The sequence below is a fragment of the Emydura macquarii genome, unplaced genomic scaffold (genome assembly GCF_026122565.2).
Source record: "Emydura macquarii macquarii isolate MOO-44397 ecotype Brisbane River unplaced genomic scaffold, CSIRO-AGI_Emac_v2 contig_1882, whole genome shotgun sequence".
NCBI classification, from domain to species: Eukaryota; Metazoa; Chordata; order Testudines; family Chelidae; genus Emydura; species Emydura macquarii.
In genome coordinates this window covers 217,079-229,865 of record NW_027132019.1, presented here as the reverse complement: position 1 = coordinate 229,865, position 12,787 = coordinate 217,079, and the positions used below count along the sequence as shown (strand labels likewise).

General features: G+C 46.0%; 1 protein-coding gene across 1 annotated transcript; it reads left to right on the top strand.

The window, feature by feature from the left end:
* The first annotated feature begins 10,491 nt into the window (after positions 1-10,491).
* LOC137159761 (olfactory receptor 52P1-like) lies at positions 10,492-11,430 on the top strand. The gene has a single exon (XM_067558239.1). It carries the CDS (start codon positions 10,492-10,494, stop codon positions 11,428-11,430), a length of 939 nt encoding a protein of 312 aa, XP_067414340.1.
* The last annotated feature ends 1,357 nt before the right edge of the window (positions 11,431-12,787 follow it).

The window sequence follows — 12,787 nt, the reverse complement described above, 5'->3', positions numbered from 1 at the left end:
ATACTCCAAATGCAGCCTCACCAACGCCGAATAGAGGGGAATAATCACTTCCTGTAACCTGCTGGCAATGCCCCTCCTAACGCAGCCCAATATGCTATTAGCCTTCTTGACAACCAGGACACTCTGCTGACTCATATCCAGCTTTTTATCCACTGTTACCTCCAGGTCCTTTTCTGCAGAGCTGCTGCCCAGCTCATCGGTCCCCAGTCTATAGCCATGCATGGGATTCTTCCTTCCCATCTCCATGCATCTCTGGTCTCCAAATGCCATATGTCAGTCTCCTCTTGTTCCCTCTCTGAGACTGGGCCTTGGGCTACAGCACACTGTGACTCAAATTGGATTGTCCAGCAGATGCAGGTTCTACCCCTGTGGTTCTTCCCTTTGGGAGTCTGTGACCTGTGGTGACAAAAGTGACCAGACTTCCTTAACCAAAGTATTGTTCAGACTGGACTGTAGGAATAAAGCATCACATGAGAGAATAAAAAAAGTTTTAAAACAAATCTGTACATGTCTCTCAAGCCGTTCAACTCAGATGGGCACCCAGGCAAGCTGAGTATCTTCTGATATCCCCATTGGTGACTGTGTGTCTGTCAGTCTCAGGAGCTTCTCAGCACCATCTGCCCCATCTCTGGACAGACTCCCAGCACTGGCAAAACAAGCTGTGTAACTTGGCTGGAGCCTGGAAATGGGGTCATCACAGCATGAAGCTCAGGGGTTGTCTCTCTACCTCTCTGAAGTGTTTAATGAGAAATGACTTTTTCTTTAGCTATTTTTTTCCCTTCCTGCTTGTTTTCTAGCAGCCTGCTATTAAACTAAGACGAGCAACACTGGTCATATCCTGATATTTAACACCAGTATACCCAGACAATCAACAGCCCAAGTATTGGGTTTAACATAAACATTCGTAATTATGGAAGCTTAGCTCCATGTCTGTCACAATACCGTTCCAGGGTGGTGTGTATTTTATGAACACAATACATAGACAGTCAGAGAGTGAGCAGTAGACGACTGTCATGTGTGAAATGAAGTTTGATTTCCATGAATACTCATGCATTTCACTTCTAAAACCACTTTCCACACACCCCCATTGTAGCGCTGTAACAGGTGCTGGGTTTACTATGTACTAGACCAGTGGTTATCAGCCTGCAGTCCTCGGACCCCTGGGAGTTGGCAGACTATGTGTTTTATTCACACCATTGTTTTAAATTTTGTAGATGTCTGGAAATAAAAAAATGTTGAAAACCAATGTACTAGAGAGTGAGAGCCCTGGGAATGAATATTGTATATGCTGATCCCAAAGCCTGCACCATACCGGATAAAGGCTGCAGATTGACAAGGAGGACTCCAATGGGAACCAGTCAGATATGAACCCAAGGATAGAAGATCTACTAGTTGAATAGGATTTCCCAGAGTAGTCTTTGATGAGAAGTGAATGAATGCGGACCGAGAGGCTGCAATCTTTTCAAATTCTCCAGAAATCCAGAAGACCCACACTACATTTTAGGTACCCCTCTAATCTGAGAAATCATTACTGAAAGATGTGAAGGGAAAGAATGGGCTTACATGTGTGTCCTTAAAAGATAATACTATAAATGTAATGCCAAAACTTTTCATCATAATACAATTATTAAAAAACAAACTTTTATTATATGCATGTCTATCAAAAGCCACCAGCAGAGTTGTTGGAATCTGAACAGGAAGGAGCAGGGGTAATTTTACTTCTTAATGGCCTTTGCTTTAGCAAGTATTTCAGAGGTATTCCAACTACTCTTTGCAATGGGTTTATCATTTTAATTTTTTCTTCAGTGAGCAATTGCATGACACTGTCTCCTGCTAACTGACCAGCAGCTGTTTGTAACACTTAAATACAGGGTCCTGCACACAATAACTCTGCAATACTTGTGTGAGACTTTCCAAAAAGTCAAGATCCAACAGAACGGCTGGTCTGTGTTTCAGCAAAAAGGAGAGATGAGGGGCAGGTAAGGGGATTATATAGTGGCTGTCTGTAATTTATGCCCATCACCTTTTACATGAGTATGGCTGAACTAACTAGCACACTCAACTGCATATGAGTGAAATCAATGTTTGCACTATTCATTGTGACACCAATGATTCTCCCGCTGAGAATTATCTGTCTGTGTTAGCTTGTAATGTGCCAAATATCTACAGAACCCTTGTCTCGGGAGTGGATGGGGTCCTGTGAGGGTAAATAGAAGCCTGTAGGATGATCGATCTCTCTGGATCCAATCAAGACTGATCAGGAAAAGCACTTCAGCTTCCCCTGCAAGGATTCTTGGAGTTCAGAGTGTATCACCGGGAGTGTTTGCTAAATGAAAGTTGAGAGAGCCTTGTTCTGATCGATTTTAAACATGTAAAGATGGAGTGAAGCTGTTGCAGTCAACATTTTTGAAGTCCATAACCCAGACAAGCTCTCGGAAAGAGAGTTCACCAAAATAGCCTTTTCCTTGTCATGGGAAAACTTGGACGTGAGGAAGGCTTCCACCCACCCCTGGATGGCTGGCCAGTCCTGACGTCCCCTGGGAGGCACCCCATCCGGCCCCCCCACACTTCCCTACAAACTTAATATATTCCTTAACTGTGGTTACTATAAAGGGCCCAGCCAACATACCCATATTCATGGTGAAGAGTGGTGATCAGGCTCTTTTCTCCCCTGTGATCCTGTTCATGATGCCAAATGTTAGAAATAACAAACAGGTTGTCCCTGGGGCGCACTGGGGAGACGGAACCCTTTATCGCCTGCTCGTTCCACCTCAACGCTGCGAGTGAGCAATGAGGGGGTTACTTTACAATTCTTTTATCCGTAACAGTATGTAAAGGTATACATTTCCACCAACTCCCCATAAACCCTTATTTGGTTACATTGATGTACATTACATAAAATGAATGTTAACAACTACATAATGAATATAATTACACCCGCTCCTGTTTGTTGTTTACAGGATTACCATACAGAGGTCAGGCACATCACCTTAAAATCTTTTAATTTTACCCTAACATTCTTTGAAGTAAAGGCATGCCAGGGGGAGAAGGAAGATAATGCTTTCTTCTCACCAAAAGACCTTGCACAGAAATAGCAACAGATATTTTATTAGACTCATTCCCAGCACAGATGGCCAGGAAGGGAGGAAAAGAAAAAAAAGCTAACAGAGTCTAACTAGAATTCTCACTAATTAACAGAAACAAGGTTTGCCCTCGCCTTGACCCCATTCCCTGTAGTTTAGGCCTAGCTATAATGTGCTAAGCAATTTTATGATGTTTATGTTCATATGTTATATTTGTAATGGAAGTTATGGATATGTTTGTATCTGTATTTCAAATTCTGCTGTGTTTCTAGGTGACACCCTAGACAGGATGGCTGCAGCACTAGCCTGCTTAATGGCCCATTAAGAAAATTCACAGGTACAATGGGCCCAAGAGGAGAAGCCAAGGATATACCTGATGAGTCACCAGGACTTGTTCATGTGAATCTGGACTCCATCTTATTCCTATAAAATTCCACAAGCAGCATAGCAAAGGCCAAAGGACATAAAAGTCAGCTGCACCACATCCATTTTGTCTTCAGACTCCAGTCTACCTCTGGATCAACTCATCTTCAATTGAACTGAAGCTGTGAAACATAGGACTGAGACCCATCCAGGTGGTGGATGTACACCAGAGGGACTCTATAAGCCTGCAAACTCCCCAATTCTACTGGAAACCTGATATATATGGACTTTCCAATAATTTGTATGTGTGTGATTGCGTTAATCCTTTAAAATTTCTCTTGTAGTTTGTTTCTTTCTTTTTATAATAAACCTTTAGTTTTATTTACTAAAGGATTGGCTGGCAGCATGGTATTTTGGGTAAGAACTAAACTTATATTGATCAGGTACTGTGGCTGACCCTTTGGGGCAGGAGAAACCTTTTTCGTAAAGAGCATAGAGTTTTAAATAAATGGTCTCTATACTAGACCTAGTGGCTGATTGGGAGCCAGAGACTGAAATGCAGTAAAGGGGGCTGTGTATATTTTTATTTTGGCTTCTTGATAACCAGTGTGGGGAATAAGAAGCACTGTTTATGGCTGGTTGGGAAGTCTGCCTTCAGTGTCAACCACCAGTGCTGGGGGAATCTGTTCTCCTTTTACAGCCTGCCCTGACCTTGGCATTTTCAGGTGGCTACCCCAGGCAGAGACGGGTCACACCCTGAACGCCTGTGTCTCCCATGTCTGTGTCATCCTGCTTTCCTACATACCAGGGATTTACTTGTCAGTGATATATAGATTTGTGAACAGCTCTTTTCCCTGGTTTCAGACTGTCCTAGGAAATGTCCATTTGATGATCCTGCCCCTGATGAACCCAATTGTGTACAGCATGAAGACCAAACCAATTCATGTATGGATTATTAGAGTGTTCATCAAGTATTTACAAAGATTCTGTGTTTGTGTAGAGCCAGGGGATGGGTGGGATGTTATCGCATAAAGAGCTGTATTGATGTAACCTCACACCTCAGAATTGCTGTGGATACAGTCAGGACAGAGAAGGAAAGTGGATGTTTTGCCCCATTGTACATGACCTGTCACTGTACCGTCTCTGGTTAAACACCCAGAGGCCAAGAGAAAAGCTGAAGAGCTGTTTTGCAGTTGCAGTCCTGGCCCTTCCTGAGCACTCTGGCTGCTCCATGATCCATGAGAGTGACACCAGCTGTGAGAGGGGCACAGCCTCCCACCCTTCCCTTGCGCCCTCACCCACGCGCTTGTGACTGAGTCTTCTCCAAGACAGGATAAAAGCAGGAGCCCCAAGAGAAGCCATTCAGGCAGCTCCCCAGCCCACGCATGACTTTGCACAAAGCACACCTGAGGAGCCCACCCACCCACCATGCTGCCCCAGGCAGAGCACAGCTGTGTGTGTGAGTGAGAGTCACACACACAGGAGTCATGACAAGAGACTCAGGCCCAGGGATCCCTCATCCAGGGCTTAATAATCAAACCTAGCTCTTATCTAGCACTTGTCATCAAGAGACTGGCAAATTAAACAGTAATACGTGGGCACAGGACCACATGGGATTCCCCCAAGAGTTCTGAAGTTTCACTCACACATAAAATTGTAGAACTACTGACTGTGGTATGTAACTTATCATTTAAATCAGCTTTTGTACCAGATGACTTGGGGATAGCTAATGTGATGGCAATTTTTTAAAAAGGCTCCAGAGGCGATCTTAGCAATTAGAGACCAGAAAGCACAACTTCGGTACTAGGCAAATTCTTTGAATCTTTAGTAAACAACATAATTATCAGACACACAGAGGAGCACGATATCTTGGGGAAGAGTCAACATGGTTTATGTAAAGGGAAATCATGCCTGACTAATTGGGAAGAATTGGCAGGGGAAGTAGAAGTGGATGGTAACCTGTGCAGCAGTGACCATGAGATGGTCGAGCTCAGGATCCTGACAAAAGGAAGAAAGGAGAACAGCAGGATACAGACCCTGGACTTCAGAAAAGCAGACTTTGACTCCCTCAGGGAGCTGATGGGCAGGATCCCCTGGGAGACTCATATGAGGGGAAAGGAATCCAAGAGAGCTGGCTGTATTTTAAAGAAATCTTATTGAGGGTGAAGAAACAAACAATTCTGATGGGCAGAGAGAATAGCAAATATGACACATAACCAACTTGGCTTACAAAGAAGTCCATTTGAAGTGGATGGACAATGGGCACCTAATTTGCCTCTGAACATCTCCCTCCACCCTCCCTACTCCAATGACAGCCTGTACAGTCACTGTAGCTGAGATAAAAAGACAAAGGCCGTCAGTCCACAGGCTACAGGGAATGTGCTTCCCCATGGCAGAATATTGCACCATGAGGGGTTGAGGACTAAGCTGGGGCAATCTGTATTGCCCTCTGTCAGAGGCTAGCGGATGGGAGGAACTATTACTCAGTGTGGAAATCCTACGATTGAAACAAGGATGCACAACAGCCTATCCATGTGCATGTCACAGTCTCAGGGATTCAGCACAGGGCTCATCAGCCGGGGGTAGCAACAGATGCTCCGGTTCTATGACAATGAGCAGCAGTACAGATGTTGATAGACAAATGAGCACGTCTAACCCTCAGCTCTTCTTTTCTCCCTTGGGTTTTAGCAGTGCAGGACAACTCTAGCAAGTCTGCAAGTCTCAGTTTGCCCTGACAATCTGAACCTCTGTTATCAGTGAATCATTTCTTCATTCCCAGGGGAGGCTCTTACTCTAAAATTCTCCAGGGTCTCTTTTCGGCTCTTCCCACTGCTCACGGAGCTCAGGGAATTCCCCGGAGTTCTGGCCAACCTGAGACTCTGCAGGGACTGCACAGAGGCTTCATAAATGTCCCTGTCCAGCACTGTGACTTTCAGACGTGAGATTCGTACACTGATTTTCAGATCGCAGTACGGAGATTTCCTCTCTGCTGCAGGGATTTCGGTGAGTTGCCTGTTTTTCCAATAAAATTAGTGCTAAGGGTTCAGGAAGAGTTCAAAGGAAGAACAATCTGGGCAGGAATTCTCCAGCATGTAGACTGGAACTGTTTAGTATTGTCAGAAACTCCATGGGATTTAAATAGGGAGCTAAAGATTTATTGTAAGTCATTCAGACAAATATTTCTTTTAAGATAATTTCCTTCCCTCTTCCTGTCTCCTTCTAACTGACTTAGTATCTTCCTTTTTTTTGGTCTGTATGGTTTTTTTCTCTGGTTCTCTCAAGTTTTCCAATTCAGCAACTTTACTGCCAGGTTAATACATGTAGCCTCTGTCCTGGGTATCCGTGATACTCGAGATTTCGGAACATGAATGGATCAAACAGTGTTTCACAGACTGGCCAGATTCTGCGTTCACATTCTGCCTTCAGCGGCTCACTGCAGATTGACACTGGCATCACTGATTTAAGCAAAATCAGGGCCCCTGTGTTTTGAAATCCCCATCTTTCATGCTTAGTCTCAGGATGCCACATACATTGGGATCTTCCTTCAGACTCTTTCAGCACCTTAATAGAATAGCTCTTGCTGCTGCAGGACCTGAAGCCAGGATCTTCACAGCAGGGAGTCTAAAGTTGCACACTGAGGGTGAAATCTTCGTCTCATTCAGATCAATGGCAAAACTCCCGTCAGGGCCAGGATTTCACCTTAAACCCACATTTAGGGACTTAAATAAACGGCCTGATTTTCACTGGCCATGAGCCTCCAGTGACTCCTACTGGAGTCATCCTGTGGCCCCTAAGGATGGGTGAGCTCATCTGGACCAGAGGAGAACTGAGAGGAGAGTAGCTGAAATCTTAAACTCACAGCTTAGAGATTCAAAAGAAGGAGAGTAAAAATTTGGTTGGGTGGGGCGGCAGTCTGCTCTCTGTGTTCCTGTGTCTCTGGTTCCATAGAGGATGAGAAACACCAAAATTCAGTAAAAATAAAAGCATGTTTCTGACTAAGAGGAAAACAGGCTTCATTGGAAATGTCACTGAGGGAGATCCAGGCACACAGTGTGTGTGTGGTGGGGGCGGGACATGCAGTATCCAGATCGCAGTGGCATAGAGTCCTGACACAGGGCAAAACAGGGAATGGACATCCCGCCTAATTCACACACCAAAGAGGTGTGACTAGGCCTCCTGCTATTTCCCGGGGCATAGGGATGTCTCATACTGTAATGTAATGTGGATACACTGCAGTAGATTGTCTTTGACACCTTCCTCCATCCAGCCCATCCCTCCTCCTGTGACCAGTCCTACAACAGCCTCGTGGCAACTTCAGCTATTGCCAACATGGAAAAACAACAGCATGAAGTTGTGCCTGGGTTTCCAGCTGGCGGTAATATGCTAAAGGTCTGTGTTGTTTTGAGGAAGAATTACTTCCACTGGCTCCTTTTAGTCTCGACGTTCTCTCTTCCCTCCCCTCTGGTCTTTCCCTTTCTCCTTCCTGCACACGCTGAGCTGCTCCTGGGATTCCCTTCAGCCTTGGACATGCTGTGCAGGCTGCTCCTCCTCCATCCCCCCTTTTCCTGGCGCAGCCAGATCCAGAGTTTAACCTAGGCTGTGCTGATATTTCTATGATCTGTCACTGTGTGGTGTGTCCGGCACCTGGTGTTGGTCCTGGGTGAGTGAGATCACTGTGTGGAAGGGCAAAGGGCTGTGGGGGTGATTAGGGGGGGTGTAGATGGACAGGCAGGCAGCACTGCTGAAATTCAGTTTTTCTTCTGATTGTTGGTCTCAGGACTGTGCTGGGAGCTTTTCTGGCCCCGAGTGTGTCTGGGGAGGTCTCAGAGAATTGCAGCCTGGGTGTCACAACCTTTCCTCATTTTTTTCCAATTTTTTTTTATGGTTGTTGAATATTAACAAACTTCAGGCATTTCCCCAGTGGAAAGAACCATTGATCTTTGCTCCTCAGCTGGTTCCGTCTCCCATCGGGTCTGACCACGTCTATAATCTACTTTCCCCTCCCAGGATGACACGATTCCAACACTATGCTGGGCGCCAGCATCTTCTCCAGGCTTCTCAGTCACCCATGGCCCCCACATCCTCTAAACTGCCCCAAGTTCCCCACAGCTCTTCCTCTGCAGGGGTGAGGAGCCCCCGTCTGCCCTGTCCTTTGCTAGGGGGAATCAGTGATGGTTTCTTTCTGGTGAGAACATCACATACGCTATGGCAGAAGCCAAGGCACCTGTGCTGTGCTGCTGCTCTTGTTGCTCCCACACACACCACGTGGGGCTTTGGGGGCCGCTACACAGGAACAACGAGCAAGCTGAGAAGTCTGCACAGTGTATAATGAGAGCTGGCAATGCCGGGTCATGTCAATGCCTAGGTAAATACAGCTGACATGTGCAGGAGCCCCTGGCCACTGGCTGACACAGTGAGCCACTGGGACACAGACGCTAAACCCGGAACTCTCTGAGATCAGTTGTTAGCCAGCTCTGTTAGCCATTAATGGGACAGTTGTATATACATTCCTCAGGGCAGAGATTTTATGGGGTCACATCAGTATTTTTCTCATCCGAAATATTAATCCATGCCGTGTCTCACGGGATCCCTCAGCCCTGTGAAAAAGACACCAGAGTATTGTTTTCAAGGCTCCTAAGTCACATGAGACTTTTTTCCTCCAAGGGCTAAATTCAGCACTGTCATGAGTAAAAAAATGCCTTCAGTAAAGTCAGGAACCAGCTTGCAGGCAAAATCCCTCCAGCTGACTCCTGTATGTGCTGCAGGTACGTGTTCACAATTTTCCAGAGCAGAAGGCACCACTGTGATCATCTAGTCTGATCACCTTTGTAGAACAGGCCAGAGACCTTCTCAAAGGAATTCCTAGAGCAGAGCTTATAGAGAAACATCAACCTTGTTTTAGAAATTCTCAGTGACAGAAAATCTGCCATGACCCTTGGTAAATTGCTCCAATAGTTAATTACTCTCTGTGTTTAAAAAGTGAACAACTCATTTATAGTCAGACTTTGTCTAACTTCAACTTCCAGGCATTGAAGGTGTTAGACTTTTCTATGCTAGCCTGAAAACCTCATTCTTCAATATTTCTTACCTATGTGACTATTTGCAGACTGTCATCAAGTCACCCCTAAACCATCTCTCTTAGACTAAATAGATTGAGCTCTTTGAGTCTATCACTGTAAGGCAGGATTTCTAATCTTTAAAGATTCTTATGGCTCTTCTGTGAATTCTCTTCAGTGTATCAACAACCAACTTTAATTGTGGACATCAGAACTGGACACATTAGTCCAGCAGCAGTTGCACCACTGCCAAGGAAAGAGGTAAAAAACTTCTCTACCTCAATGTGAGATTCCCTGTTTATCATCCCAGGATCACTAGCTCTTTTGGTCACAGGCTCACACTGGGAACTCATGTTTAGCTAATTATTCCTTCACGCTCCCAAAATCTTGTTCAGAGTCACTGTTCCCACGGTACAGTCCTCCATTGTGTAAGAATCATCTTCCTTCTTTGTCCATAGACACATACATCTACAGAGCTATATTAGAACACAGATTGTTTGCTTTGACCCAGTTTAGCAACCAATCCAGTTCGCTGTGAATATTACACCTGGCACCACTGAGAACAGACTATCTCCATACTTCCAGGAGGCCCCCTTCAGTCAGTTGAAGGCTGCTATCAAATCCCCCCTTGTTCTTTTCTTCAGTAAACTGAACAAGCCTAGTTCCCTCAGCCTCTCCTCATAAGTCATGTTCTCCAGACCCCTAATCATTTTTGTTGCCCTCCGCTGGACTCTCTCCAATTTCTCCACATCCTTCCTGTAACAGGGGGCTCAAAATTGGACACAGTACTCCAAATGTGCCCTCACCACTGCCAAATTGAGGGGAATAATGTTGCCACCTCACTGCTCACCCCTCTTGCTAGATTGTTATTAACTATAAAATATTTACCATGGTATTTCTTACCAAGTGCCTAATCCCCTTCGCTTTGTTTCTGTCCCTTCACAGGAACCCTGAGAATTTCTGAGCCTGATCGGTGCCTTGACCCTCTCATGTTGGCTTCCAACCTAACCCCATCTGACTCGTCAACATTCATTCTAAATGGCATCCCGGGGCTGGAAGATGCCCACATCTGGATTTCCATCCCTTTCTCTATGTTTTACATCATCTGTCTATTGGGAAATTTCACGGTTCTGTTTGTTGTTGGCAAAGAGCAGACCTTGCACAAGCCCATGTTCCTGCTGCTCTGCATGCTGGCGCTCACAGACATCGGCCAGTCTACCTGCATCGCACCAAAGGCACTGAGCATATTTTGGTTCCATTCCAAAGGCATCACTGTGGATGGCTGCCTCACCCAGATTTTCTTCCTTTACGTGCTTGGTGTTACGCAATCAGCCATCCTCGTGATAATGGCCTTTGATCGTTACGTTGCCATATGTAACCCTCTGAGATACGCCACCATCCTCACCAACGCACGAATCGCTAATCTAGGGCTAGTGGGTTTGTTTATAGCTGTGCTCTTGGTTCTGCCATTGCCCCTGTTACTGTGGAGGCTGCCATTCTGCGCAAACCGCATTATCTCCCAAACGTTCTGCGAGCACATCGCTGTGGTGAAGATCTCATGTGGGGACACCACAATCAACCGGATGTACAGTCTGGTGATAACATTAGGTGTCATCGGGTTAGACCTGACACTCATTGGCCTGTCCTATGGGCTGATCATCAGGGCTGTCCTCAGGATCTCCTCCAAGAAATCCCACCAGAAAGCCCTCAACACCTGCACAGCCCACATCTGTGTGGTGCTGATGTATTATACGCCCTTCCTCTTCACTGTCCTGACACACAGATTTGGCCAGGGCATTACTCCCCACATTCACATTCTCTTGGCAAACCTCTATCTCCTTGTGCCCCCCATGCTCAACCCTATCATTTATGGGGTCAAAACCAAAGAGCTTCGTGACAAAATGGGAAAATACACCTGCAGAATGTGATTGCCTGCGGCCACTGGCTTTAAACCTGTGTGACAGGAGGGGAAAGGATGTGTCCTCCTTAATCAAGGATGCTCTGCCCCTATTTGGCTGAGCTCAGCCGTGTGGAGTTCACAGTCTGAGAAATTCCTCACACCTGATGTCTTATCCCTCCATCACCAAGCACTGCCCTCTCCGACCATCACCTGATCTCTTTTAGCTTCATCACGTGTCATCCCCCACCCCAACATACCCTGTCACTTGGCCTTTCCATGACTTCCCGACCACCAGCACTGATAGTGTCTCATAAGCTCTCTATGTTTGTTGATTCTCACCATTCCTCACTCTCCTTCATCTTTCACTCATTTCCCCCTCTCTGCCATCAAAAGGTCTCCAACCCTGAAACCCACCAGGCCCCAACAATCTCTTCCAGTCCTGAGTCTCCCAAATTGGTCATAATAAAAGATGTGGACAAACTGGAGAAAGTCCAGCAGAGGGCAACAAAAATAATGGGGGTCTGGAGCACATCACTTCTGAGGAGAAGCTGAGGGAACTGGGCTTGTTTAATCTGCAGAAAAGAAGAATGAGGGGGGATTTGATAGCAGACTTGAACTCCCTGAAAGTGGGTTCCAGGGAAGAGGAGCTAAGCTTTTCTCAATGGTAGCAGATGTCATAACTAGGAACAATGGTCTCAAGTTGCAGTGGGGCAGCTCTGGGGGAACGAGAATCCAGCCTTTCCATCTGGGAGCCTGGTCCTGTGGTTTGGGCACTTCTCTGCCACTCAGGAGAGCTGGGTTTGGTTCTGTTTGATTGTGGGGAAGCCACCAACTGTCTCTGAGCTCCTGCATAAGCAGATAATAGCCCTGTCCAGCCTCACAAGTGGTGGGAGGATAAATACATTCAAGGTGCTCAGTTACTCTTAGGAGGGGGCCAGAGGAGACCCTAAGATCAGGTCTGTCAGGGATCCAAAGATCAACACCCCTGACATTTGTCTGTCTGATGCTCCAATATGAGGGCCTACAGCTGCCAGTACTGATGCAATACTGGGAAATATTTGCAGACTATATATCCCCTAGAGACACTGAGGGACTGATTCTGATAACACTCAATCTGATGCCGATAACTACAATAGTTTTCATTCCATGATTCCGTAAAGGCAGCTGGACAATAGCATCACACCTCACCCATGTCAGCTTCCAACAACAGCAGCTTCAGTGCTTCCAGCTTCATCTTGATTGGAATCCCAGGTCTCAAAGCAGCTCATGTCTGGCTGGTGTTCCTTCTGTGCTCATTGCACCTCTTCTCTGTCCTCAGGAATTGTAGCACTGTTTGTATCATTAATGCCGAGCAAAGCCAGCAGGCCAAGTTTGAGTGGGTGGCT